Here is a 24,202-nt window from a genome sequence, read left to right as displayed (position 1 = left end):
GGTAATTAAAATCAGTGTCAATTGATAATTCCTAGAAATCGATGACCGTTTTGGTGAAACAGCGAGAAATGTTGTGAATGGTGGTGGATGTCGGTAACATCGCAGAAATTGGTTCCTAGGCAGACCTATATAATTTGGTCGGCCTATGCTAATCCTGTTATCAGCTGGGTTTGACATAACGTGACTAAATAACGTAGGTCCGCCAGGTGTCTGTGTATTAATTTCTCTGTTACTACACTTTATGTGATCCCACTATTTTCTTTTCGCACGTTTTTATTGTGATGACACTTCCCGCACTCACCGTCATAATTAAGGTCATGTTGCACTTTCAAATAAGTGTCGGTTCACACCAGGATGAGACGCATTGCAGCATTTTATATTTTACGAACTCTAGGAGTGTAACAAAACTAAGTGATAATACTTTAAGGTATGGAGGTGTCCCTAACATAGAGTTTACTGTAAAAGTAGCAGCGCTTAAGGAGCAAATCTTTTTAGGATTTATTTTGGCAATTGCCCCAGCGCGACGTCATGAATTTGCCTACACAAAAGTTATAGTCCGTCAAGAAAGTGAAGAAATTAAAAAGTGACAACATCGTAGTGTCATCCCTTTTTCTTAGATTGATTTGAAAGGGATGACACTACGATGTTGCCACTTTTTAATTTCTTTACTTTCTTGACAGACTATATTATAAAAGTTACTCTTTCAACCACAGATTTTTCAACGCTATATTCATAGTGAACTCTATACAGAGGTCGACTCATACATACCCTAAAGTAAGTATTGGTCTACCAGAATCTAATGGCAAAAAGTGAGAAAATAAATTGACTCTAGCAATGACGGGGTAATTGGAATAAAACATTTTGATCCTTTTTTAAAAAGGATCAAAATGTTTTATTATAAAAATATATCCAATGTCCAATCTAGGATATTTTTTTAAAATCTGCCATCAAAATTTGCTATCAGATCCTGGTAGACCTACTTATATTATAACTTCGTTTTGTTACATCCTGTATAAAACATACACTTTTCATCGCCATACTAATAATGCTGCTGCAGCGCACTGGGCTATTGCAATGAAATCTGTGTTTTGTAGTAAATAAAGTCCAATTTTGAATCGCTATAATTGTAGAGCTGCGTCGCGTTTCGATGTGACCTGACCCTTACACAAAGCACTATCACCTCAGAATGATAATAATGTGTGTCTAACAACTTTTACTTCCCATGTCTTGTACTCTTGAAATAGGCAAAAATCAGGATGTATCTCTCGATGTGGATGTGGTCAGATCTCCCGAGAATATTTTTTTAAATGTTACTGTATGTACCTCACAGTAACACTTAGCAAAAATATTCCCAGGAGTTCTGATCTCATGTCTAAGTTTTTATCCATCAAGCCATATGAAACTGTTTTACCCATCAAAGTCTGAGTTTTGCCTACTTCTTTGTTTTACCCACGTCCGAGGTTCCTATTGTATCTAACTGCACGCACTAAGCACACCATACGGTACTAGCACGGGGTACATCGCAAGAGTGTCCAGGCGTGCGAGCTGCCCGCGGTCCAGTCCGAGCACAGCCACTACGTGTGCGACGAGAAGGGCGAGCCCAAGTGTCTGCCCGGCTGGCAGGGAGACCTCTGCGACGTGCCGATATGCAAGAAGGGATGTGATCCTTTACAAGGTTGGTAAAACTAGGGCTATGTTGCTGTCGCTAACCCAAGAGCCAGCCCTAGTAGACAAGTGGCAAGCGATTATTGTAAACGCTAACAAAATGTATGTGATTTGATTTGACATAAGTCATCGCTTCGCTAGCGAATACTAATGTCAAATCCCATACATTTTGTGGCGTTAGCGTTGGCGTTTACGAAGCGATGACTTATATGTCAAATCGCATACATTTTGTTGGCGTTTACGATAATTGCTTGCCACTTGTCTACTAGGGCAGGACAGACAGACATTCGTCATTTGATAAAAGCTGCAAGTTTGGCTTTATCATATACAAACTTTCAAATTTTCGAGCCTTATAGAGAACGACCAGCAACTATGTAGTTTTGTCGCGGTTATTTTAGGAAGTATCCAGTTCTGAAGGTCAACCTGACCTTCGAGAAAGTATAGAGCTCAATTTTTTATCTTATTATGTTCAGGATAACTGTAGGAATCTCACAATTATCTATAAGGGTCATGACTCATGATATTTATATAGGCAAACATTCAACTTTTACAAAATGACGAAAGGCGCTGGTTCTGGGGATGTTATTTATTCAATGGCGTCAAATTATAGTGTTTGACGGTAGATTTGACGTTAAACAATCATCAACGCTATTGAATAGATACGTTCCTGTCAAAACCCCCAGAAATGCCTAAGTAATGTAATGCCATGTGTTTTTGATAACAAATGACATCCTCATTATTAGCAATAATTATAAATAAAAGAAGTTAGTATAGTGACTAAGGTTCCCTGATGATAGATGGGCCCCCTCAAAAAATTGACATACTCCTTAATCGTTGTAACCAGTAGCCTTAGCACGGCCACCAGTAGAAATGCGAAAGTATAGACAAACTTTGGACATGAACTAAAGGTGCCATTCCGATCTTTACCGCGGCCAATCGCGACCGACAAAAATTCAATTAAAATGCCACTTTATGACAGACTATAGTATATGTCATAGAGTAGGATATTATTTGAATTTTTAGGACAATAGTCCTAAAAATTCAAATAATATGACAAGAGCTAGAGATTTTAATGCGCTCATCCACTCAGCCACTATGTATATATAAAAAAAACCGGCCAAGTGCGAGTCGGACTCGCGCACCGAGGGTTCCGACAGCTTAAAGGTATTATAGACCTGAGTATTTGGTATGAATTTCAATTTAATACCTCTACGCGTTTATGAGGAAATGGGTAGTAAGTTTAAAATTATTAAAAAAAAATATATTATGTGATGTAACTAAAAATTTATGGTTTTCGTAATTTTTCCTTTATCTATGCTATAAGACGTTGCTTCGTACCAAATTTCAAGATTCTGAGTTCACGGGAAGCACCCTGTAGGTTTTGATTCCCTTGCAAGTGTCGAAAATTTGCGGCATAAACGGCTGTATCTTTTGATTGCGTTGGCTTAGAAGTTTGATTTTTTCACAGCTTCAAGGGACAGTAGACCTGAGTAATTGATATAAATTTCAGCTTCATACCTCCACGCGTTCCTGAGAAAAAGGGTCTTGACAGACGGACAGACGGACAACAAAGTGATCCTATAAGGGTTCCGTTTTTTCCTTTTGAGGTACGGAACCCTAATAATACCATTCATGATCCAGGAACTTTGAAAACTTTTTGTTCCGTTGGCGGGATTCGAACCAGCTACCAGAGCTAGAGATTTTAATGCGCTCATCCACTCAGCCACTATGTATATATAAAAAAAACCGGCCAAGTGCGAGTCGGACTCGCGCACCGAGGGTTCCGACAGCTTAAAGGTATTATAGACCTGAGTATTTGGTATGAATTTCAATTTAATACCTCTACGCGTTTATGAGGAAATGGGTAGTAAGTTTAAAATTATTAAAAAAAAATATATTATGTGATGTAACTAAAAATTTATGGTTTTCGTAATTTTTCCTTTATCTATGCTATAAGACGTTGCTTCGTACCAAATTTCAAGATTCTGAGTTCACGGGAAGCACCCTGTAGGTTTTGATTCCCTTGCAAGTGTCGAAAATTTGCGGCATAAACGGCTGTATCTTTTGATTGCGTTGGCTTAGAAGTTTGATTTTTTCACAGCTTCAAGGGACAGTAGACCTGAGTAATTGATATAAATTTCAGCTTCATACCTCCACGCGTTCCTGAGAAAAAGGGTCTTGACAGACGGACAGACGGACAACAAAGTGATCCTATAAGGGTTCCGTTTTTTCCTTTTGAGGTACGGAACCCTAAAAATAAGATAAAATAAATAAATAAATACAAATCACAATCTCAGAAAAATTTGGGAATTTTTAGTTTATGGTAAATGGCAACACTGAACATCAAGCGGTACTCCGATCCGAATTTTCAGGTTTATATTATTTTTCTGTGTTTATGACGATTTATATAATATTTACTGATGGTATGTGATGCCAGTACCTTTCTTGTGTCTTGTAGTGTTATTATTGCATAGTCTCACTACGCAAACTGGCATTTTGCTACGGACGTAACTTAAAATTTCGAAAATTATCGACACATCTACCTCACCCGAAGCTTGCGGTGCGACTGGCGCGCTTACGCCTTATCAGGCGTATGATTTGTTGCCGCATTTTTCAAGTACTCCGACGGTATCTAGTCGTAGCGCGAGCGCGAGACCAATCATTCATCTAAGGATTACCTCTATAATTCCTATTAATAGTGCGTCTATTGGCGTTATATGAATATTCCTACTGATATGTGGGCTAAGTTGAAACCTCTCGAAATGACCTAGATAATTTTTCCGATAGCTCGTCTAAAATCATGTCACCACGCGACTAAGGGGGCGTTCAAGCATAGTAACTTTTAGTAATCTTTAGTATTACGTTAACAATCCATACTAATATTATTAAAGCGAAAGTGTGTCTGTCTGTCTGTCTATGTTACCTTCTTACACCTAAACCGCTGAACCGATTTTGCTGGGTATGGAAATAGTTCGAGACCCGGGAAAGGACATCTAAGTAACAATCATGCTTTTTATCATGGAAAATGTACGGTTCCCGCGCGATAAACGAATTTTGGCGCAACGGAGTTGCGGGCGTCATCTAGTACAAAATATTTGTTTCAAAATAAAATCCTTATAATATGTTTTGTACAGCAACAGTCTGTCTTAAAACTGTCTTGTCTTGAGTAACCTCTTGCCTCTAGTCCTAATCGTATCTGTCTTTAGCCTACCAGCCAATTTGGATATCGACGCGGGCGCGTTACTCCAGAACTATGGCGGCGGCCCGTCTGAGGAGTACGAGAGCCTGCGAAGGAGAATATACTCTAACACCAAGGAGATATGGTTCTTTATCAATCACGAGCTCACCAAGTTCATGGGTGATGATATGAAGACGGACCGCCTGCAGGGGATTCTCGACCAAGTGGCTGATAGGAAAAGGTTGGTTTTTACTTGTGCACGTGTGATGAATCCCAAGGGATTGATAGCAATTTTCTTGTATTAGTTTGTTTGTTAGACTATCATTCAATTTTAAAAACATAGAAGTAATTCTAACTGAACCGTGAGCAGATATGTGTTTCAGAAAACATAAAAAGACCATAAGAGTAAAAGAGAAAGATATAAATTATCTTATTATAACTTTGCAAATTAGATTTCAGCTCAGGTTGTCCATGTTTTGGAGTCCACTTTTAATACCAATAAAAAGTATCTATAGTCTGTCAAAAAAGTGAAGAAATTTAAAAGTAGCAACATCGTAGTGTCATCCCTTTCAAATCAATTTAAGAAAAAAGGGATGACACTACGATTTTGCCACTTTTTGCCTTATCTATAATGCAATAAAGTCGTAATTTTAACGTCGAAAAATTGAAGTCCCAATCGATATTCATGAGAACAAGACAGCCTCTTAGCTTTCTATGTATGCTATACGTACTTTAAGATGGCCTCTAAGGCCTTGACAAAGTAACACTGCAATAAAACTTAAGTATTTAAGGACTCTTAACCCACAGAATAAATATTAAATTAAGGTTCCTTGTTGTTACAACTCACGATTTTCAATAGTTATAAAACCGGTCATTAGAGGTAACGAACGGACGGACAGTAAAATCCTTATTGTATCCCTATTCTAAATCAATATACATGTAACATATTTAATAATATAATCCAACCATATTCCGTATAGTCAAAAATATTCAAACAATGCACGGAACACCAAATTAGTCTGTCCAATAAAAATTAAAAATTCTATAAAGCAGATTACTCGTTTGTTCTTGAAAATTCAGTTGGAATGTGGCCAAACAACGTTTCATCAGAATGTAGATCGGAAACGCTCTTAAAACATTTCTTACTAACTGCAGAAATTATAACACGAATGGGCTTGAGACAAAAGTACATACCATGTATTATGGACTAAGTACATACTTTGTAGTGTTCCCATGCCGAAAAGGAATATTTTCCATGTCTTTGTACCTGGTTTAAGTGTACTGTGTACCTAAACGAAAGTGACAACGCTATGTACGCAATCACGATGTACTTAATTGTAAACTACTTATAGTCTGTCAAGAAAGTGAAGAAATTAAAAAGTGGCAACGTCGTAGTGTCATCCCTTTCAAATCAATCTAAAAAAAAGGATGACACTACGATGTTGCCACTTTTTAATTTCTTCACTTTCTTGACGGACTATACTTAAATTTTATTTTTAAATACTCTTGCATTTAGTCCACCACAAGTTCCACAACCTTTAGTACCCTCTTATTCCATCCATTCCAGATCTCTCCTCTCCGATCAGGAGAAGCTACAACAGCTGGATGGGTACGCGGACTGGCGGAAGACGGAGGCGGCCAACGTCAGCGACTTGGTCCAGCGACGGCTGCGGTGGCTGCAGAACCCATCAGACTGTAGAGACGCGAGGAAGGTTATCTGCAACCTGAATAAGGTTAGTAGACTGGCCACCAACTTTATTGAATACTAGACGTTCCGTGCGGCTTCGCCCGCCTAAATTAGATATTTTTTCAAATCGAACCAGTAGTTCCTGAGATTAGCGCGTTCAAATAACCCCTGTCAAATAATTTCCCCCCGGTTTTTCCACATTTTCCTCTATTTCTTCGCTCCTATTAGTCTTAGCGTGATAAAATATAGCCTGTAGCCTTCCTCGATAAATGGGCTATCTAACACTGAAATAATGTTTCAAATCGGACCAGTGGTTCCTGAGATTAGCGCGTTCAAACAAACAAACAAACAAACTCTTCAGCTTTATAATGTTATAGTATAGAGTATATATGTAACCATAGGAGCCTTCAGCCTTCTTTACGCAAAAACTACTGATTGGAATGATCAAGTTTCGCATGGTGGTAGTTTAGTCTGTGGTCGAGTGGTTTAGAGCGTCTCTTGACTCGGAGATCGTAGGTTCAATATCCGCGTTGGAAACATGTTATTTCCAAGTTTCGTTAGGACAACGCTGTCTGATCAGGTGATCTGTCTGCACATTTTAACAACTCTACAATCTAACTCAGTTAATGAATTTCCCAGCAAAAACAGTATCAGTAAGACGTTAATCCACAGTAATGATAACATCGGCAACATGTTTGTTTGGTTTATGTAGATATAGTCGAACAATACAAAAAAGATAAGTTATTTCGCTGATTACTTACAAACATCTACCTATTACTATTATCTATTCTGTGCTATTACGTAAAGTAAAACGTATATCTATCTTTATTTGTCTTTCTTTCTGTCTGCTATCCATACTAATATGAAAGTGTGTCTGTCTGTCTGTTATCTCTTTACGCCCAAGCCGCTGGACCGATTTTGCTGAAATTTTGCATGGAGATACGTTGTGTCCCGGGAAACTGGACCGTTTCTTTTTTGTGAATTCGTATTTCGCGAACGGATAACGGAATAAATTACAATAACGGTTTAATTAGTCAATAGTGATTTCAGTACGTAGTAAAACTAAAGATTGACGTTACTTATAAGATTAACTGTAATATTTCAAACATATTTGTAAAACTGCACCTGTAACGCAGTTCCAATAGCATCTAAGCAATTAGCTTATTAAAGTATGTGGATGTCGTAGGATGATTTGATAAATCCGTGTTTTCGCGAAATCCCTAGAATTTTCGCGAAAATTCGATTTATCAAATCATCCTACGATGTCGTAGGATGATTTGATAAATCGAATTTTCGCGAAAATTCTAGGGATTTCGCGAAAACACGGATTTATCAAATCATCCTACGACATGGACATTTCATATTAGCTGCACTGAACGTATTTTTCAGTTCATTGCACTCTTGACTTTGACGAGTACTGTTATATAAACCAACATAATAAATACTTCAGTCTTGCTGTGTATCTATATATATATATATATAAAACTCAAAGGTGACTGACTGACATGGTGATCTATCAACGCACAGCTCAAACCACTGGACGACGATTATGACGTAGGCATCCGCTAAGAAAGGATTTTGATCAATTCCACCTCCAAGGGGTTAAAATACGGAAGGAAAGTTTGTATATAATTATACTTCTTAACGCGAGCGAAGCCGCGGGCAAAAGCTCGTTTGTTTATAATATCACTATCAATTATCGCCGATTCGGTGTATTCCTTTGATATTTGTAAAGTCCGTTTTCGAAATGTCTTTCCACTTCTTTATTTAGTTTTTCCTTATAGCCATTAACCAGAGATTTTATTTTCTTTCTGCCGCACTCAGAGTGGAACATTCATTACTTAAATGTAATTTATTCCAAATTTTGACATAAGCCCCATATATTATCTGTCAAACTCTTCATTAAATTGAAGGTTAATCGTAATTAAATGACTCTGAGTGCGGCGGTTAGCCACAGAACATATTTTCGTATGAGTCTGACACTCTGACCGGTTCAGAGAGTCAGATTTCTACCTATAGTTCCATTAGGTAGCGTATAAATTCGTTTACCGCACTGCAACCGTACACTTTTCCGGGACATAATCTATCGTATATCCTTTCCTGGGACTCTTAAGTATCTCTTATCAAAATCGGTGCAGCCGTTTAAACGTAAAGAGTTTCACATTTTTAATACCTCTATCGTATATCTAGGCGTGGCCAGTACCATTGCACAGTAACATTATACAGTATGTAGGCTATAGTATAAGTAATGACTCCCACACAGGTTTCGGTGACGGTGGCCGGCGGGGCTCGGAAACCTGGTTAATTGTCGCGATCCTGTTCGTGAGCAGCGCCATACATTTTCAAAAGAGCGTTTTCATTTCGATTCCGCTCTGAACGGACCGAAATTATTTCTGGTTTTGTTCTAAGAGCAAAATAAAATCGCTCACTGCTCAAAATACCGGTTAGAACCGTTCGCGATATCGCTCGCCCCGCCCACTCACACACACCACAATCCTCATCCATTCCTTTTAAAAACTAGCTTTTTAGTTGAATTTATTCTTTCCTAAGATTAAAGCCGTCCCCCGAGCAAACGACCTTGACCATACATTTGCCGCGTTGCCGAGGTCGCACCAAAACCCTATTTTTTTTACTTATCTTAGTTCAAATTTGACCTAAAAAAAACGTGAAATATGAAGTTTATGATATTGTCGATCTATTGGCGTGTGTTTCAAATAAAAGTCATTTGTAAATACTACAGAGATGCTGAATGTTTAATGCTTGAATTTCAATAAATTGGTTTTACTTCCATCTTTTCAGGTTTTAGTGCCATCATAGCGTGCATGGATTTTTTTTGATGAAAATAGATAGTTTAGATTGATTTGCAAAGCCTCGAGCAAAGAAGTTCGTATAAAAATGTAAAAAAAAAAAATTGTGAATAAATGTTTTACTTATAATGGCGGCTCTCGACATAGGCGAACGCGTTGGCCAACGCGTCTGCAGACGCGTTGGCCCAATGTGTAGAACGGGCGTTCGCGCGTTGGCCGTAGGTATTTAGACGTTGGCCAACGCGCGAACGCCCGTTCTACACATTGGGCCAACGCGTCTGCAGACGCGTTGGCCAACGCGTTCGCCTATGTCGAGAGCCGCCATAATGAACAGGTCCAAAACTCAATTAATGACCAACAGCACGAGACGTAGGGTTGAGGTAGACGAGCAAGACATACACTATGTCGACGAGTACATCTACTTGGGCCAGTTAGTTTCTTTTCATAACAGACAAGGGAAGGAAGCCGATCGACGAATCGAAAACTCCTAGAAGACTTTACCACACATTCAAAACAAATAAACAAGTTATGGCCTATTGGCTATTAGATGGTGCACTAGAAAGGGAAAGAAGATATCACTGCACTAGTTACTTTCCGCGAGGAATTAACCAGGTTAATGTCAGAAGCAATACCGCTCGCATCTCGATTTCGCTCCGAGCGAACACAAATCCAAAAACCGCTTAAAGAGCGCTTTAACCTGGTTAAAAAAATACCGGTTCCGAGCCCTGGTGGCCGGTTTCGTTGAAACCATTCCAGTAACCAGTTACGCAGGAGTAATTTTATAGTGCCCAAATGTGTGCGTAATACACAAGAGCACTCTCTATTCCTTAATCTCTATTCCTCATAAGTAACCCAGTGGGACGGAAGACCGACACGACTGGCGAGAGATCAGGCGCAGGACCGACTTTTTACATGCCCATCCGACGCATGGATCATCTTACTTGTCAGACAATCGGGTGACCAGCCTGCATTGTCCTAACCAAACTTGGAAATAACACGTTTCCAATGAGGGAATCGAACCCACGATCTCCGAGTCAAGGGTCATGCTCTGAACCACTGGACCACGGAGGCGTTAAATAAAATATTAATTAAAATAGTATAAGTACTCGTGGACCAATGACGTAATGTTATCACATTTTGTGAGTGTCATAGTTTATCATTTTACGCTACAATGTGTCACTAATTGTACTCTATCAGTCTTATTGATGAACGAAGAATAAAACTAGAATAACTAATCCATATTATGTCCTTCATTGTTTGCTAATGCTCGGTTTAGGAGGCTTTTTTGACAGGAGTTTATCATTTCCAATTGTTCGGAATCATACCTCCTGCAACTTTTCGCCATCGTTCCACGCGAAAAACATACTATCCTCATCACCTTGATGAGTGGCATTCCTCCACCGTGCGTTTTTCGCGTAACCTTCTGCCGCGCACTGTAAAACTATGGAATGAGCTATACCACCCGCAGCAAACCTTCAAGAAGAGAGCGTATACCCTCTTAAAATGCCGGCAACTCACCTGCAGCTCTTCTAATATTGCGATTGTCCATGGGCGACGGTAGTTGCTTTCCATCAGGTGACCCGTTTGCTCGTTTACTCCTTATTTTATATTTAAAAAGTTCTGTCTTATTCTACGTTTATCAATGGTTCGATCACCCAACTTCTATTATTTAATAGAGCTATTATAATTATTCTATTTGAAGCACATTTTTTTTTTCATTTTGAAAGTACTTATATTAAGTAGTTAGATTTCTAGTTTCTAATTCTACAATAAGAAGGATAACAATTGGAGCGTAAACGCAACATTTTGTCTAATTTCAAACAAAGATATAAATTGACTGGTTTAATTGAGCTAACGTTGTAGACAAATGATTACGTAACGTCTTTATCTTTTGTTTGAGATTACTACATGAATTATTATTATTGCTACCTTGTTATACAACACTAGATGTTTCCTACAACTCCGTACAAACAAAATGAAACCATCTAAACCAAACCGACTCCGTTCAAATATAAAAGAAACCTATATCGCGTGGTTTCTGTTTTAGCTCTTAATAAACCACGGGACTTAAAGGTTCATCAAAATCGTACATGTATTTTCATAGCCTATTCGGTAATAAAAAACTATTCACATTATAAGTAGGTATAGAGTTCAAAAATAGAGCTGTCGACATTATTTAAAGGCTTAAATTAAGTTAAAGTGATTGTCTACTTGTTATAGTAGATACTAATCCCTGTGGTAATAATATGATGAAAGGTACTATCAGAGAAGTTGATTCCTACGCAAATCGGGGACCTAAGTAGTTTGGTTGCGTTACGTCAAACCCAGCTGACAGATCACAATTAACATTGAATTGACATATTCGACCAAATAACGTTAGTCTGTCAATTGCATAGGAATCAACTTCCTCGATGGTACATCATGCGTTTAAACGCCTAAAATTATGAAGCATTTGAGTATCAGGTGGTTAGTTATTTAAATTATAAAAATGTCTACAGACTACAGTTGATTTATATTTTACCTCAGAGTCGCTAAATTGATCTTTATGTCAGCGGTATAAAGATCTGCCAGGGGTAAAATAAGTCTGAACGGAGTTAATATACGGCCTAGGCATAGTTGATATTCTAAGGGGAGAAAAGCTTTGTAGTACGTACGTCCTTCAATGGAAACTAGGCGTGGCTTACAAAGCCTTGTACGGTCTATTATGTAATATGCATATGAACGGAGGCACATGTCTGAATAATATATTAGCTAATGTCGTTACGTCTTATGATCCATGTAATTATTAAAATCGATTGAAGAGTTGTGACACTGTATTACTTATATGCGTTAGGATCCATTAACTCCATTTAAATTGATTTACTTGTACATTTTGTGGAGCGTCATCCAAATCTCTACCTATCATCCAATCCAGGAATTTCTTTTAAGTCAGACATCACAACTAATCTATTCCATACTAATATGATAAAATTAAATCGATTAAAGAGTTGTGACACCGTATTACTTAAATGCGTTGGGTTCCATTAACTGCATTTAAATTGAGAGTTTAGCGTAGGTGTTGGCGTCAATGGCGCCGGTTATTTTTCTTATGGTTGCATGTGGTATGCGTTGGATTTTTTAAATATTTGTCATACTCCTTTCCATTGCTCTCTGGCAGTGTTTGATTTTATTACGTATTCTTCGAGTAAATTTCCACGTCTGAGAGGCATAGGTTAGTGATGGTAGCAGGCAGGAGTTCAGCGCTTTTCTTTTGATTTTTACAGGCATGTCGCTTTTGAAATTTTCTTTCAGTTTCCAATATTTTTGCCAGGTAGAGATTATTCTTCTGTCTACTTCAATGTCATTGCTCATTAATTCAAACGATAACTGTTTTCCTAGCTAGACATAGGACTCTTCATATTCCAAAGGAGCACTATTTAATTGAACTGGCAACTTTCTACCGTTGAATGATGATGATGAAGTGTAAATAAATACCTTTTTTTTTCAGGGCTGCGGCTTCGGCTGCCAAGTGCACCACATAGTCTACTGTCTTATATTCGCGTACGCCACGGAACGGACCCTCATCCTCAACTCCAAGGGTTGGAGATACAACAGCAAGGGCTGGGAGTACGTATTCCACCCCGTGTCAGAATCCTGCACTTCGGCGTCCGATGATAAAGTCGTGCAGTGGCCAGGTAAATAAATAGATAAAAATATTAAACTGCGTACGGCCAGGTAAATAATAAAAAAAAATATTACACTTGCGTACGGTACGCTTGATTGCGTATGCGTACGCCACAAGTTCCGTGCGCGAAAGCCGCAAAGCAAATAAGGTTTGCGGCTTTCGCGCACGGAACTTGTGGCGTACGTTACCAAACGGACGTGTACGTTATTCAGCGTATGCGTACGCCATTAAAATAAAATTAAAGAATTATCTTTAATTTTATTTTTGACATATTAATGTCAAAAATGTAAATCGTTAGATATGCATATGCAAAGATATAAATCGTTAGTTTATTTATTACTGTAGAAAAGTCAAAAACTAAATTATGACATGCTTATGTATATGTATAAGGAAATAAAATTGTTATCTTTTAATTTCCAGTGTCATACGACGCGAAAGTAGTGTCACTACCGTTCATCGACTCCATATTCCAGAAGCCAAAGTTCTTGCCACTCGCCATACCGTCTGACTTGGCGCACAGGTAAGTCGATGTTTATTTGCGAATGTAGGAAGAAAAATCATGCATGTTAGTGTGTATCCTCCTGCATGATTTCGCAGTTGTGTGTGCGAGCCCTTTTTTATATTTAAATGAAAATAAAAAAAACTAAAAAAAAAAATCAAATTACAGGATAGTCCGTTTCAACGGCGACCCAGCGTCGTGGTGGATCGGCCAGATGTTAAAATATGTGCTGAAGCCGCGAGCCGCCATGCAGAAGACGATCAATGAGACAATCGCCAAATTGAACTTCAAGCATCCTATAGTCGGGTGAGTGTAGCAATTAATATGCCAAATACTACTGGCACGTTTGTCATCAGAAAGCATGTGTTTTTGAGTTATAACAAATCGTCGGCGACGTGAGTTTGCTTTAACTCCGTTCATATTGGATTCTCTTTGCTCTTGCAAATCATTATTTAAATAAACCTGTACAATACAATATACCTCTGAAAAAGAACCAGCCTTTTACATATGTACTTTAATGGTGCCATGAGAAAACACAATTCGTTTGTAATGTATGTTTAAACGAAGCGGTTTATATATGTCGAATTACACTTAATGTTTGGCATTGGGCATCTGCATTACATCAATCCTTGTCTCTCATGTCTTTCCCTCTCAGAGTCCACATTCGGCGGACGGACAAGGTGGGAACGGAAGCGGCTTTCCACCACATAGACGAGTATATGGTCCACGTGCGCGACTACTACGAGCAGCTGGCGCTGACGCAGACGCTCGACGCGCGACGCGTGTACCTCGCCACGGACGACGCCAACGTGAGTGATCGAGACCGCGACATGCGCCGTCTCTGTCCCGCATAGTACTCGGTCCACGTGCGCGACTGCTACGAGCAGCTGACGCAGACGCTCGACGCGTGTACCTCGCCACGGACGACGCCAACGTGAGTGAGCGAGACCGCGACATGCGCCGTCTCTGTCCCGCATAGTACTCGGTCCACGTGCGCGACTGCTACGAGCAGCTGACGCTGACGCTCGACGCGTGTACTTCGCCACGGACGACGCCAACGTGAGTGATCGCGACATTTGCCGTCTCTGTCCCGCATAGTACTCGGTCTACGTGCGCGACTACTACGAGCAGCTGCCGCTGACGCAGACGGTCGACGCACGACGCGTGCGCGCCAACGTGAGTGAGCGAGACCGTGACATGCGCCGTCTCTGTCCCACATCTAAACTCCAAAGGAGTATCTATAGATGTTTCACATTATAATAATAACTTACCTACTTATTGTTAAAACTTTAAATATTGAAGAAAAACACTGAAAATTTGACCATGTTTCAGGTACTAGATGACGCACGCAAAAAGTATCCAGAATACACCTTCCTCGGCGACCCGTCAGTCGCAAAGACCGCGGCGACGCACCGCCGCTACACGCCGCTGTCGCTCAGCGGGCTGCTGCTCGACCTGCACCTGCTGGCGCAGTGCGACTACCTCGTGTGCACGTTCAGTAGCCAGGTAGCTCACATATATACTTATTTAAGTGGGTTATATTTTTTCCAACAGGGCGATGCACGTTTCGTTGGACTCGGATTCGAACTGCATCGCGCGGCATCCAATAAACGCTTGACGCGCTAGGCCAATGACCGCACAGTAAAGCTTTCGAATGAAAGTCAAACGAAAATTGAAAACACCCCGCGAGAGTGATTCATGACAGATCTAGTAAATTTTAGGACATTAGATGACTTTACTTTGGTTGGGTGCGCGAACGTTATTTTGTGAAAAAAATCTTTGGTCGATTTTGAATTTTTTCTTAATATTTTATTGTACTTTTAAAGGCTATATAAACTAAAAATACGCTTTTATTCAAGAGCTAACTACCCTGTAATTTCCAGGTGGGCCGCGTGGCGTACGAGCTGATGCAGACGAACCGCGTGGACGCGTCCGACAGCTTCTACTCGCTGGACGACATCTACTACTTCGGCGGACAAAACGCGCACGATCGCCGCGCCGTGCTGCCGCATAGCGCCAGCGACAGGCAGCAGATATCATTCCAGGTGAGATAGGAGATAAAAGACACGCAAAACTTTAAGTGTCTAAACACACTAGGCCGAAGTTACGCGGCGTAAATTCCGCATGATTACGCCCGCAATGTCAAACGCATACAAAATACGGACGGAACGCGACGGAATAGTGTGTCATCGGTAATTTAAAATACATTGCGGGCGTAATCATGCGGAAATTACGCCGCTTTACTTCGGCCTAGTGTGTTTAGACACTAAGATAGGACAGACATCTACCACTTCGGCGGACAGAACGCGCACGACCGCCGCGCCGTATGCAACATACATTTTATTCTGTTTTATTTTCTTTCTAGGTTGGTGACCTGATTGGTGTTGCTGGCAATCACTGGAATGGTTTCGGACGAGGAACCAATAAGAGAACGAATGTGGTATGTATAATTGATTTATTTATTACGAGCTTTTGCCCGCGGCTTCGCTCGCGTTAAGAGGAATTATTATATACAAACTTTCATCCCCTATTTGAACCCCTTGGGGTTGGAATTTATCAAAATCCTTTCTTAGCAGATGCCTACGTCATAACATCTACCTGCATGCCAAATTTCAGCCCGATCCGTCCAGTGGTTTGGGCTGTGCGTTGTTAGATCACTATGTCAATCAGTCAGTCAGTCACCTTTGAGTTTTATATATATATATATATATATATATATATATATATATATATATATATATATATATATATATATATATATATATATATATATATATATATATATATATATATATATATATATATATATATATATATATATATATATATATATATATATATATATATATATATATATATATATATATATATATATATATATATATATATATATATATATATATATATATATATATAGATAGAAGATAGATAATGAAGTATTGGTACTCAAAGTGCGCATCTAAACGCGATTTGCGTCCATGCACCGTAAACGGAAATGCTCTTTTCTCTCAAATTCGCTTTACTTTTAATTCAATTTATTTCCAGTATAGTGTCGAATTTGTATTTTCTACGACGAATCTAAATGGGAATGATTTTCGATGTCTAAGTCTAATAATGAGCCACGTTACATGATCTTGTTACAGTTTCTAACTTGTGATTGTTTTATTCCAGAACGGCCTAATACCGTGGTACAAGACAGCGGATCATCTAGTGTTGTACCCGTTCCCCGAGTACAAGCAAGTACCCATGTATGCGGACACGCGGCACGACGAGTCATGAGACTAATGTGATGCGCGCTCGACCCAACCGGAATAGAACGAATTTCAAATTTGACAGATGACAGGTATACTTCTTCTTCTTTTGACAAACGCTCTCGTATGATTTGCCAGTGTCAAGGAACGTAATAAACTGTTTTTTTTTTCAAAGGTAAATTAAATAAAAGAGTATTTTAAATACTTGTAAGTAGAACAGTAGATTTTTAAATATGATGGATAAGTTTGACTTACCTGTCTGTTAAGTTGGAAATGCGTTTCTTTATGTGTTGTGTCGAATGTTCTCTTAGCCGAATTATGTTTAGGTCTCGTCTGGCCTGTTTACGACGATAGTCACAAGTTAAAATCTCAATTTTTGCTCATGATAGAGTAGATAATATGTTATATTTCTCAGATACAGTCAGCTACGTAAACATTTTATTTATGTTGAATTTATTTTATTTTACATCTTGACGAAATGGAATAATAATTATTTTATAATACGTAATTCTTTTTGTGCTATTTTTATCGATCTTATTTTTATTTTGTTTATAAAATGGTAATATATTTAATATAGTTTATGTATAGTTAATTTTTTACTATGCCTTGATTTGACCAGTGGTAATATACCTCCTTACTAAAACAATATTTACAGTAATATTTACAGTGGATACGCTAGGTAATGTTTTGTGCTTGACTCGTTCATTGGATTATTAACTTAATAGAAAAGGACAAAATATTGTTACACAGTTTATCTATTGTGTAAGTTTATTAGTGAGGAGGATAGGATATTGTGTAATACAAATAATGCATTTATTTCGATGTATAGTCAATACAAATTGCACTCTGTGTGGTGGTGATACGATTGAATTTGCAATATTAGTTTGTATTCTGTGTAACATTAGGGTTATGCAATAACGGATTTTATTAAAAGTGTAGTTTTCGTTTTAGACGTTGCTTCTAAACTGTAACTTTATACTATCGTGCCTAATAATATTAACGCGAAATTATGCTCATATACTAAAGTATATTTAACATAATAATCTTCAAATAGCAGAGTATAATATCAACGAACATATTTTTTTACTTCTCAATGAAAAAATATACCATAGTCTTAAAATATTGGTATTTGTTCTATGCAATATTATTGTGTCGATTATATTCGTATATTTGTGCCATTTATATTTCGACATAGGCATTTTATTCTTTTTATAAAGTATGACACAGAAATAAGTATGATCTGTAATCTTAATTTCTTTGGTTTTTAACCAAATTATTATATAATTATGTATGTAAAAGAAACAAAAATTATACTGAAATAACTTTTTGTACTGTTTTATGTTTACCGAAATTAATTTGAAATTAAAATTATTTTACTAACAATAGTGATGGAACAGAATCTTATTTTCTTGGCCTAACGTTCAGCATATTATCACGAGCTTCGCATGAGATTATTACTGAAAATTTTGTAAAACTTTTCTGGACAAAATTATTGTAAAAGTGATATTAGCAAGAACTGCATAAGTGTCATACTCCTTCACTGAGAAAAATATGTTCACAGCGAATAACATGGTCTGTTTGTCTTAGGGGCTGTTTCACCACTTACTGATAAGTGCCGGGTAAGCTATCCACAAATCTGACAGATAAGTTGTGGATAGCCTATCCGGCAACTTATCAGGAAGTGATGAAACAGCCTGCCAGCCAGCTAGTCTGCCATAATGAAAACTTAATATAAAGACAGCAAACTTTAAGGTACCGTTTCGATCGCCGAGACTGGCGACCGCAACCGACAAAAATTCAAATAAAATACCACTATGGCATAGGTATAGGTTTCAATTTGCTCTTCGCCGCTACAAAGCAGCGGTGGCGTGGTCGCTAGACTAATGTCGATAGAAAATAGCTTAGGTCATAAAGTGGCATTTTGTTTGAATTTTTGTCGGTCGCGGTCGCTTGCGCCAATCGGAAAGCATTTACGCTGTGTAAATATTTTTATAAGTAAAGGGGATACTGTATAAATTAAACCTTATATTAATAGTAATGTGTAAGAATTGATAAATAGTTTTGGATATCTTTCACTTGTGTATTAGACTGACTGTACTTGTATAATAAAGGTGAAAATTGGAAGCCGGCTACATGAAGCGGCAGCAGACGACGTGTCGTCGCGGCACTACTGGTTTCTATGTATATCTATGAATAAATGAAATACATACAGACCAGTAGTGTCGTTGCGACACGTCGTCTGCGGTTGCTTCATGTCGCCCGCTGCCAACCGCACCTTAAGCCCGGGTGCGCACTAGCGGCCAGGTCGCCGTGGCCAGCGAAAGTATGGTGTGGCCGCAGGCCGCGTTGCGGTCAGGTGCGCGCGGTCTGTGGCGGTTTCATACTAAGGTATCTATCTCGATGGCCGCCGCAACCTGGCCGCTTATGCGCGCCCGGGCTTATACGTAACATTGACCTACAATACCTAGGGACATCTTAATGTTGCCAAAATAAAATATGCCTAGACAACTTTACTTTGAACTTAAAGCCCGTTATTGGGTTCCTTGCTACGTATGTCAATGTTGCTAGATCATAATAATTTTATTGAACATTCCATTTCATCTTGTCAAAGTAATCCTCCTGGCATTAGTATATTTTGTTAGCAACCCTTAACTGTAACATAAAAATTGATGTCAGATCCAAAATAACAGCTATCATGAAAAGAAATTCTAGTGTCAAATTAGTTATCTTAAATAGGATATTACTGCAATGTTTTCACGCTAGATGGAACACCAGCACAGACAGTAAACAAAAAGCTTTGTTCCACGTTTGACAAGTTTCTGTCAATATTCTGATATGACGTGTGCAACATGTCGGATTTTGGTTGGATTATTTACTGTATGTGCTAGCGCCCACTGCTCCGACCTTTGCGTAATATTACCTATTGCACACAATTGTCACGTATAGGCATAACTAAGACATTATATTTTATTTTGTTATTGGAATGAAGTTCCTTATCGCGCGTTGGGCGTAAAGAAGGCTAGACAGAACGATATTAATTGACCTTGACACTTTTTTATTAGTATTATTATGAAGATGAGACAAGCAAAAATGGTAAAACAAAATAGCCAGTTTGATACTTTTAGAAATAGGTATGATGACAAGATCAAAGATTAGCGAATTTTGTTAATAAAATATTTTGTTAATAAAATAAAGAAATCACGGTAAAAAATATCAGCTTGATAGCATTTGTATTTTTTTTGTTATGCGCCTTTAAAGTTGGATATTCAAGTCGAATACTTTAATATCCAACTTATTTATAGTTATTCGATAACTTATGCAATTAAAAGCAACTTTTGTCATGAAACCACTTTCATAAACGCAAGCTATACTAATATTATAATTGGGAAGAGTTTGTTTGTTTGTTTGAACGCGCTAATCTTAGGAACTACTGGTCCAATTTGAAAACTTCTTTTACTGTTGGATAGCCCATTTATCGAGAAAGGCTATAGGCTATATTTTATCACACTATGTATAATAGGAGCGAAGAAATAGAGGAAAATGTGGAAAAAACGGGGGAAATTATTTGAATGGGCTTATTTGAACGCGGTAATCTCAGGAACTACTGGTCCGATTTGAAAAATTCTTTCAGTGTTAGATAGCCCATTGATCGAGAAAGGTTATAAGTTATATTTTATCACGCTATGACTAATAGGAGCGAAGAAATAGAGGAAAATGTGGAAAAAACGGGGGAAATTATATGAAAGGGCTTATTTGAACGCGCTAATCTCAGGCATTACCTATCCGATTTGAAAAATTCTTTCAATGTTAGATACTCCATTCATTGAGGTAGGTTATAAGCTATATTTTATCACGCTAAGACTAATGGGAGCGAAGAAATAGAGGAAAATGTGGAAAAAACGGGGGAAATTATATGGAATTGCTTATTATCTTATGAATTGCTTATTATATTATGAACTACTGGAGCAATTTTTATGTTATTTGGCAAAAATGAATAATAGACCACGTGAAGGGACATAGGCTATTTTTTGCGTAAAAATGTACGGTTCCGTGAAATTAATAAATTACGCAAGCGAAGCCGCGCGGAACATCTATATAATATAATAAAATCGTAGGAAAGTCAATTCTGTTAAATATTTTTGTACAATAAATAATACTTAGGATGTGATCTACTATGCTAACGCGGACGAAGTCGCGGGCAACGGCTAGTATTTAATATACCTGTCGAACAAAGTTGTCTCCCGATGCGTACAAACTACCAAAGACTGACGTCAGACTTTCGTAGCACTTTGTATGGAGCGTTTCGGGCAGGTCTTTTTTATGAGATATTTGAATTGTCATATCTTGGTGAATTTTTAAGCTATCAGAGTCATTCTTTCAACGATTTTTCTATTTTTTAAGTGTCCTTCAATTACCGATAAGAAAAAAAATAGTCATCATGCCTATTGTACCGACGGATTATAATATATTATAATCATACTTCTAATGATATTAGAAACTTCAAATTCATTGATGATGACCATTTAAATCGAATGTTTCGGCAATCGATTTTTCTAAAAAGATTTCCGATACAATAAATAATTGAAATTCGGTCGAGTTATGTCAAGCTCGACCTACGAACAACTAACATTAACTTAACAACAGTGGCGAATTTATATTTTTTATGAGTGTAGGCCACTTTGTTACCGCCGCCCCATGCACGTTATCAGCTAGGCCCCTAGGATGCTGCCGTCCCTAGGCCGCGGCTTATACGGCCTATTGTAATCCGGGGCTGCTTGACATAACCCTACCAAATAACGTAGGTCCACCTTTCAATAAACTCTGCTCGTAAACAATGGTGTTGTACATTTCGTCGTTGTATTTCTCTAGACCGCGTTGACTGTTGTTGTTAGTATTCAGGAATATCTAACTCGCATGTTAAAGTTTGTAAATAATGTCTAGTGAATTTTAAATTATCGTTACGTGATATTGACTGTGTGAGAGTGTAAAAATCATGGAAAACTAGCCCTAAATAGCCTGACCTTTTACCAAATAATTTTCAAAATGAAAGTAAAATTAACATTGCAGAAATGAAAAAATGCATTTAGTTAATTTTTCCACGTCAGGTTTTCACTTCATAATAAATTTTTTTCATAATGTTCGAAGCATAGCACGCTAGGTCGCTTGGAAAATATTGACCAATTCGAAAATGTTTGTATTTTAATATTGATTTCTAAAGACCCATCTCCACGTTGAATTGATAGCCAATAGCCATGATTGCGCAGTCTACATGCACAATGTACACTGCGATAAAATTGTTATTAGGTCGTTTTAATACTTATTTGACATAATATTTTGTTATTAAAACATATTGAAATGATGTTACGATTTCTAATTTTAAAAAATCAACTGCAATGAAAGGTATGTAGTAAATAATTTGATATATTAGATTTAAATGCTAATAAATTTTAACAATATAATTTCTTTTTCATCGAATGAATTCTTGACGGGCGCTGTCTCGCCACTGTCTAGCCACTCTACTCGGTAGGTGTAACGAGGCCTTCATGCCTGTTTTCACCAACCGCCTCCTAACGCTAAGTAGTCCCCTAGCGGCCACTAAGGGTACATATCCTTCAAGATTTCACGAATTTTTGTGTGTCACTTTCGTCCTTAGGGCGCGTAAGAGCTTTTGCAAAACATTACTTTTTTTTAATGTGTTTGTTTTAAGAGATATTTGACCCGCAAAGATCGCTAGGGAACACTTAGCGTTAGGAGACCGTTGGTGAAAACAGGCATTAGACTCGTACTCACCACTCAATTATTGTGAAATGAATCGGTTTTCTTATTAGCGGACCTTTTTTTGCTCACTTTTGGAACGAAGTTTTTATAATGATCTGAATGCTAATCGAATACATTATACAAGATGAATTTTATTTACATTTATTTTATTTCACAAATTTATTTTAATAATTTTATTTTTAAGGGCCTCTTTATGTTGGGCTACGATGGCCATTATTGCTCAGCTGTCTAGTTTACAAAGTCGATCATAGGCAATCACTGACGAACATGTAATATTTGTCCATCATGGCCAACGTGGAGAGGCGGTATAAGTGCACGAGTGATACGCACAAAATGGTGTGGTTGCAACGGTTTTAGTTGATAGGATTGTTTTCAAATATCAAAACAATTAGATTTTTGACGTGGCAAAACCGATATTGAACTGTACGACTATAGTTTTGTAGCAGAAAATCGCATAATATTTCACATACGACGCTACATTGATACTTGTTGGTATTATGTATAATGTATGGACCTAAATAGTGTGTATATAGCTTTACAAATGTAATGTAAATAAAATATTATATAAATACATTTTCAAACATGTTTTTTATTTGATTATAACCTAATTTTGTGCTATCGAATAAATTTATTAATATTATGCATAATTATTACAGCAGTGCACAGTGTTTATTTGACACTTTTTAGCCGATTTAATAGCTCTGCAGAGCTATTAAATCGGCTCAGCTGAGCTTGATATAGCCTGACCAAAATATTACATACATCGGCTGCAATAGGTGAAACCTAGCAATCACACAGCCTAATATTGAAGAGGCTGTGTGGTCGCTGGTGAAACCGCACTACAGCGACACGACACGACGCGACACTTGACTTCTATAGAACTGACGTTTGTAAAACGTCTTATTCACGTTTGTAAAACGTTCTATGGAAATGAAGTATCGCGTCGTGCAGTCGTGTCACAGTCTTAACTCTTCGATTAAATTAAATTTGGTTCATATTATTAATGTCCTTTCTCCATGTTGGGCTATGATAGATGACCATGATTATGGACAATCATAGACGAATATGCTCCTTGTTTATTTTGGTCCGTCATGGGCCAAAGTTGAACGGCTACTTAACGAAATAAACCACTTTAAAGTAGCACCTTAATCAGTTAAGAAAGAGAGTGGTTGTTAAAATACTTGAAATCTGGTTGTCGGTAAGTAAATGTGTTTCATGAAGTGACCGACTGGTTTCCGTATGTGTGTTGAGGACAGAACTCGAGCATTTCTAAATATAATCCCGTATTTGTTGTGGCCACTAAATCAGCGATAACTTGAAAACTTTCGTTTGTCCTAAAACTAATTTACATTTAGCACACTTATTAATCAGATATTACCACACTCATAAATACAGTAACGGCTTTAAAGATTTTATGGAAAATTTTCTACCAGACATATTAATATAATATAAAACTAATTATATTATTATTGTCTATTTTCGTACTCCAGATTAGCTCGTACTACGTAGATAGGATTCATTTTAACTAAGTTTTTTGAGATAGGTTAGTTCTGTAGTTCTGTCAGTAGACAATTTAAAACTTGCTTGTTCGCTTGAGAAATTGTCGTTGTCTCTACATTTACATAATGATTACTTAGTCATTAAAGTACCTAATTAACGGTAACAACTTAAAC

General features: G+C 37.8%; 1 protein-coding gene across 1 annotated transcript in view; it reads left to right on the top strand.

The window, feature by feature from the left end:
• Nucleotides 1–17,817, top strand: part of LOC121734657 (alpha-(1,6)-fucosyltransferase) — a 59,453-nt gene extending 41,636 nt beyond the window's left edge. The window contains exons 7-13 of the mRNA XM_042125256.1: nt 13,422–13,521; nt 13,669–13,806; nt 14,156–14,309; nt 14,833–15,006; nt 15,384–15,545; nt 15,866–15,940; nt 16,672–17,817. Of these exons, the coding sequence (XP_041981190.1) occupies nt 13,422–13,521; nt 13,669–13,806; nt 14,156–14,309; nt 14,833–15,006; nt 15,384–15,545; nt 15,866–15,940; nt 16,672–16,779 (911 nt within the window). The 3' untranslated portion in view covers nt 16,780–17,817. The remainder of the gene's footprint in view (nt 1–13,421; nt 13,522–13,668; nt 13,807–14,155; nt 14,310–14,832; nt 15,007–15,383; nt 15,546–15,865; nt 15,941–16,671) is intronic.
• Nucleotides 17,818–24,202: the final 6,385 nt, after the last annotated feature.

The sequence above is a fragment of the Aricia agestis genome, chromosome 16, assembly GCF_905147365.1.
Source record: "Aricia agestis chromosome 16, ilAriAges1.1, whole genome shotgun sequence".
NCBI classification, from domain to species: domain Eukaryota; kingdom Metazoa; phylum Arthropoda; class Insecta; order Lepidoptera; family Lycaenidae; genus Aricia; species Aricia agestis.
This window is presented reverse-complemented; position numbering and strand designations above follow the sequence as displayed.